Source organism: Xiphophorus couchianus, chromosome 2, assembly GCF_001444195.1.
Source record: "Xiphophorus couchianus chromosome 2, X_couchianus-1.0, whole genome shotgun sequence".
In the NCBI taxonomy this organism is placed as follows: Eukaryota; Metazoa; Chordata; class Actinopteri; order Cyprinodontiformes; family Poeciliidae; genus Xiphophorus; species Xiphophorus couchianus.
In genome coordinates this window covers 17,863,367-17,870,077 of record NC_040229.1, presented here as the reverse complement: position 1 = coordinate 17,870,077, position 6,711 = coordinate 17,863,367, and the positions used below count along the sequence as shown (strand labels likewise).

Sequence of the window (6,711 nt, the reverse complement as noted above, 5' to 3'; positions counted from 1 at the left end):
ACAAAACAAAACTAAGAATAATTTTAAATGTACCTTAATGACTTATAGCCATCTATGATGCAGATTATGTAATTGTCTTGTAAGTGTAAATTCTTAGTTCCAATTTGGTAAAATGCATCATAAATTGATTGATGGAATTCAACGTGATGCATGCATGATAACAGACATTGTAAACTGTGAAACTAAACACATGTACTACCTCACACTGAGAGGACACAACAACCAGAAGCCATAGCAGAATTGCAGGAGATGTATTTAGGTAGTACTACTGGAAATTTGGGTCTGATTAAAATAAAAAAAAGAAGAACGCTGTAGCTCTCTGAACAGGGTCAGAAGATTAACAAACATTTAAAAGGCCAGAAAAATAGCCATTCTGGTGTAAATAAAGGCTCAAATCATTAAAGCTTGTCCTTTTGTCTCTTAGATGGAGGAGGGTTTACCCCAGTCCTCTCCCTCTTACTGGTACCACTGGGATTGGTTGCAGTTGTAGTTTATTTCTGTTATCATTTGATCTAAGTGTGTCCCATCATACGGTACGGTACGGAGCCCTCTAGGGGAGATGGGGATTTTTTTTTTCTTTTGCGTTCCCTCGCAAAACATTTGCGTTACCTCGCAAAACTTTTGCGTTCCCTCGCAAAACTTTTGCGTTACCTCGCAAAACTGTACTGGTCAGTTATGCAGCATAATTGAATACTGCAAGCCTTTCTTACGGTGGGCGCCGTACTTTATGCTTTAATATAAGGTTATGTGAGGTTTTTCCATGAATGTTAGTATCTTTTTGTGAAATATCTGAAGTTTTATATCTTTCTTTAGGATAGAAAGGCACCACAAACCTACGATATAAACAGAAACCTTCCGTAAGTAGGAAAGAAATAAAAATACATTATAATTTGGACTATTTCTGAGTTATTATCGCGGGTAATAAATCATCTGACAGTTTTGATTGTGTCTCTGTTGTGTTCGTAGTCTGAATGGTTTAAAGAGCTGCTTTCAGTGCCGCTCCATCTTCGCCTTAACAGACATAAACAAGCAGTAATAAATCGATTTTCAATCAGTGTTTTGCACCAAACAGTTTTTACTGTTAACAAGTTTTTATTATTAAAAACACGACAAACTAATGATGGTAAAGGGCAGCACTGGGTTAACTCGGGGAATCTCATCTGTCCGTTTATCAATCAACTCCAAACCTTTTCTTTGTTCTGTCACAATTATCGATTTATTCCATTTTGATGATCAGGTTCCAAACTTTGCAAGGACTGACCGCCCCGCTCACCGCTTCCTAAAACACACAAAGCCAGTATCCTTCCCATTCATACCTGGTGACGTCACGCCCACATCGACACACCCACCACACAAGTGTCAAAGCCGCTGCTCCTGTCATATCAATAATTACTTATTTCATTCATATGGCTCTTACAGAGCCTCAGTGAAAACGTGTTTATTATTATTAACTGTTTGGTGCAAAACACTGATTGAAAATCGATTTATTTTTTCCTGCATGTTTATGTCTGTTAAGGCGAAGATGGAGCGGCACTGAAAGCAGCTCTTTAAACCATTCAGACTACGAACACAACAGAGACACAATCAAAACTGTCAGATGATTTATTACCCGCGATAATAACTCAGAAATAGTCCAAATTATAATGTATTTTTATTTCTTTCCTACTTACGGAAGGTTTCTGTTTATATCGTAGGTTTGTGGTGCCTTTCTATCCTAAAGAAAGATATAAAACTTCAGATATTTCACAAAAAGATACTAACATTCATGGAAAAACCTCACATAACCATTAAAGCAAAAAGTACGGCGCCCACCGTAAGAAACGCTTGCAGTGTTCAATTATGCTGCATAACTGACCAGTACAGTATTGCGAGGTAACGCAAAAGTATTGCGAGGTAACGCAAAAGTTTTGCGAGGTAACGCAAAAGTATTGCGAGGGAACGCAAAAGTTTTGCGAGGTAACGCAAAAGTATTGCGAGGGAACGCAAAAGTTTTGCGAGGTAACGCAAAAGTATTGCGAGGGAACGCAAAAGTTTTGCGAGGTAACGCAAAAGTATTGCGAGGGAACGCAAAAGTTTTGCGAGGTAACGCAAAAGTATTGCGAGGGAACGCAAAAGTATTGCGAGGGAACGCAAAAGTTTTGCGAGGTAACGCAAAAGTATTGCGAGGTAACGCAAAAGTTTTGCGAGGTAACGCAAAAGTATTGCGAGGGAACGCAAAAGTTTTGCGAGGTAACGCAAAAGTATTGCGAGGGAACGCAAAAGTTTTGCGAGGTAACGCAAAAGTATTGCGAGGGAACGCAAAAGTTTTGCGAGGTAACGCAAAAGTATTGCGAGGTAACGCAAAAGAAAAAAAATTCCCCATGTCCCCTAGAGGGCTCCGTAGCTCCGTACTCCCTAAACCCCTGTGGAGTGTTAGATACTGGGAGGAGGCTGGACTCAGTCAAACATTAGTGAACAGTCTGCTCTAGTGTGAACTGTAGTAGTGAAGAGTTTCTGGCACCATGGCTTTAAGGTCTGTATAAATATGTATTTTCACTCCTTTTAAACTTCATTGCTGCAAAAAAATTACATTTTAAACCAAGAGCGTTGACTGAATCTGTGTGAAATGCAGGCTTTGTGAATTCCTCCTGCTTGCAGTTCTTCTCAGTGGAGTTCATGCATCAAGGTAAAAATCAATGAAAGCATGCATACATTTCTCATGCATTTGTTTTAGTTTGACTCAGATTTGTATGTATTTCTGTGACAGGCCAGCTGTAAACCAGGAGTTATCCAATCTTTTCAATGAGCTCTGGAGGCTGGATGTGAACCGCATGAAGCCTGGGATAGACTACACTATCTCTGTTCAGGTGAGGAGCTTCTGCCTGCGAACACAAAACTTTCCTGGTTGTTTTTGAACGTCTCTGTGTCTCACCTCTGCAGGGTAGAGCAGGGTTTGTGAACCAGGGCAGCCATGTTGTCATGGATCGCGCCTCACTGCCTCTATTCTCCAACGTTAATGAGAGCAAACTGAGGAACATAACCACTTTCTCTCGTGAGTGTCCGACATAGAGCCCTTTGCATGTCTGAGCCGATGTGAAGATTCAGCACATTTTGCTTTAATAAATTACATTTCTGTGCTCTTGCAGTCTTCATGAAACTCCTGGACAACTATGAGCGGTCGACAGGCATCACAGAGCGAGTCACTCCAGAGGAGCTGACAGAGATAAATCTGTTCTTGGATGCTGTTTTAGAGACACAAGTCATGAAGGTGTGTTCAACCAGCTGGATTTAGCAGCCGTCCAAGTTATTTGTTACAACAGGTACATGTTTGTTGTGTTTTCCAGATGCCTAAAGTTTCCCACAGATTGAAGAAAACCTCTTTCTGTTTTGTGGTTTGAGACTGCAGCTGTCTCTTCCTGTCCCTGCAGGAGCTAAACGCTGAACTTCATGGTGTTAGAGTAAAAAATAACAAACAGCTGAAACATCTGTGTGCGGCTGCGGAATGCAAACTTGGCCTCCACGCTCTCCCCAAAGAGGATTTCTGGAAATATTTGGACATTCAGTACTTAATCTGCAAAACGTCTGGCTCTGATGAGAGTTTAGATTCCCCTTTCTCTATAAGAGTGAGAAGAATGTGGTGTGTAGCTAAATAATGCAATTATGGTCATGTTTTGATAAAATTAAACATCTGGGGTGAGAAAATATAGAACCAAATCACTGTCAGTTTACAGCTAATGGTACACAACAAAGCCAAGCAGTGTCTTTCTGGGGTCATTGACGGATTTATAAGAAAAACTATTAAACAGAAAAATACAAAATGTAGATAAAGGATAAAAAATCAGTAATATCATTTCAGCCTTTCAACAGCTTGAGATAAAACGTGGTGTAGCAATATGGTCATAATGCTTCTTGGTATGGGACTCTATCCACAGAATATTCTGGTCTGGATCGATGTTCGTTTAGTTCAGAATATTATAAAACGGCTGCTGTTTATAACTTTAGCAGCAAATGCACTTTCTCACAGAAATTTTCATCACCCATGAATGATTTCACAGTTTGTCAGATCACAACCACAAGCTTCAATACCTTCTGATTGGATTTCACATGATACGTCAACACAAAGTTGTGTGCAAATGTGAAGTGGAAGGAAAATTATAAACCTAACTCTACTTTCTCTACCAGCTTTAAAATTTCTAAAAAAAATTTTATCATTGTTTACAAAATTGCTCAAGCTCGTTCAGGCTTGAAAAGCATCTATAACCATAAGGCTTTTTCAACACATTCTCAGCTATATTTAGATCTGGACTTTGACTGGGCCATCATAAGACACAGATTTTATCTAAGCTGTATGTTTAGGATCATTGAAGTTTCACTCCGATCTCAAATCTTTTGCAGCCACCAACCATCTTCCCGTCACCTCTGACCTTCTTCTCTGTCTGTGCAGAGAGAAATGCATCCCCACAGCATGATTCTGCCACCACCATGTGACACAGGGATGGTAGATTCAAGGGATTTATTAGTTTTGAAGTGCCAGCTATGCTGTAAAGAAGAGTCTGAAAAAGTTCAAGGGGTGTGAATACTTTTGGGAGTTGATTTAATTAAGAATCCCTTCAATGTTTTCCCCAATAAGTCAGTAAATGTCTCAGTTCTGATCTTCACAAAACAAATACAATATAAGAAAATATGATGTTGATGAAGGTCTGTCAGATTTACCTATCAGCTGCTTATAGTCTCACAAACAGAGGAAGTTTTAGGATCCTGCACAGCCTCCTTTGCATGAATGAATGTGATTTCTCCACAGCGGGCTCATCAGTACCTGGTGAGCAAAGGAAAGTCCAGCTCCGACTCGAGGCAGTTTAAGAATCAACTTAACTTGATCTGGTTCCATCTCTACCACCGGCAGAGAAACACAGGGTGAGTGTCCAAAGAACATCAACAGATGAGTCTATTTTTATCCCGGTTTGTCTTGAAGTCTGTGAGACCGGTCTGGAAATGCTCTTGTCTTTCATGCCAGCCCTGACTCTTGTGGATTTGAACACGTCTTTGTTGGAGAAACCAAATCTGGAACAGAAGTAATCGGCTTTCACAACTGGGTCCAGTTCTTCCTGCAGGAGAAAAACAGTCATTTGGACTACAAAGGCTACAAGGCCAGAGACCAGGACTTGGTAAGTTCACTGCATGTGGGAGACATGTTTGTCTGAGGCGCTGTGACCTGTTACTCCCTCCACAGCCTGATCAGGACGACCACGTCCTGAACCTCCAGTTCAGCTGGCACGGTGTGGTGAAGCCCGTCGGCAGCGCCTTCATCGGCACCAGCCCCGAGTTTGAGATGGCCATTTTCACCATCATCTTCCTCATGATCACAGAGCGAAGCACCACGGTGCTGGTCAACATCGACCAGTGTCAGATGGAGCTGGTGGTCATCAGGCAGGGCCGCTGTCTGGGGACAGCGTACCCCAAACTGCTCAGCAGCAACAGCAGACACGTCAGCCAGCACTCGCACTGACTCCAGCTGCAGCTCAAGTGGCCTTTGCCTAAAGACAGGTGGTGAAATCTACGTCCAGCAGGAGAATCATAGTCTGTTCTGATTCTAAAATGTATCTAAGGCTTTTAATGAAACAGTTCTGATGGTGTTACTGGCGGAACGGGATTTATTTGAAAATGTGTAACATGTTAAGCTATAAGAACCTTATATTAATCATCGCCATGAATAAAAGTAATCATCAGTGTTGTAGTGATCCAAAAATATTAGTTCGTATAAAAAGAAGCGTATTAACTGTACAAAATTATCTTTTAAAGAGTGTTAAATCATTAATGTTTTTGTATTTAAGGACATTTGATTACCTTGTTGAAGTTTTCCGGTTGAAGCAATCAGATTTTATTATTTGAAATGTTCTGTTCTGCCTTCCTAACAAGGTTCCTATGACGTTTGGAAGAGAAGCCGGCCCACAGAGTCATAGGTCATCTACCGTACTGTAGCATCATGTAGCATGATTTAAAAAATAAATAAATAAATTTATCCCTTTCTGTACAACAATCAAAGGTCACCCTTACACTGCTGAAGTTCTCAGATGCTCATTAAACAAGGTGATTTATTTTACACCTCATCATTCTCTTCACTGAATGTGATAAAAAAATTAAAAAAAAACTTATATTTTAAACTGATTATGTTAGGGATTTTTTGGTATTATCATTTTATTCTTACTTTAGTGCACATTCAGCCTATAGATCATTGTGATTTTCTGTTTAAAGTGTTCTCTTCCTTACGTGTGTATGGAGATCACTGCTGTTGGTTCAACTTTACGCACCTCCTAATTTAGTAACTACCTGTGAGCAGTCGTATTTTGTTTTCTTGACAGTATTGACCGAGATTTGAACCGGGCTCAGACCTTTGATCAGATATCACATCTGGAACTGGGTTGTTAGATGTTTGGGTTAGAAGCTTTACGACCTCTGTTGTTTTCCTGACTGCCCCCTTGCCTGTTCTTCTTTGACAATAAAAACAGGAGCTCATGTGAGAGCAGATCAGAATGCTCTGTAAAACTGCTCGGAGGAGAAGTTTGGCAGAGCCTTCCCTTTTGCAAAAGCTCCACGTAAAATTCATATCCGTTGTCTGTGGTTCTTTCTTTTATTTAGGTTTGAAAGGAAAATACCTATCAGATTACATGTTCAACTTTTCATTTGTAACTTTTAAAGTTCAAGTCACATCTGCCTTACTTGGAGGACATGTTG

General features: G+C 40.3%; 1 protein-coding gene across 1 annotated transcript; it reads left to right on the top strand.

The window, feature by feature from the left end:
* Nucleotides 1-2,396: 2,396 nt before the first annotated feature.
* Nucleotides 2,397-6,144, top strand: endouc (endonuclease, polyU-specific C). The gene is made up of 8 exons (XM_028001898.1): nt 2,397-2,512; nt 2,612-2,665; nt 2,747-2,846; nt 2,920-3,031; nt 3,126-3,247; nt 4,781-4,893; nt 4,994-5,144; nt 5,210-6,144. Exons 1-8 carry the CDS (start codon nt 2,502-2,504, stop codon nt 5,483-5,485), a joined length of 939 nt encoding a protein of 312 aa, XP_027857699.1. The 5' UTR covers nt 2,397-2,501; the 3' UTR covers nt 5,486-6,144.
* Nucleotides 6,145-6,711: the final 567 nt, after the last annotated feature.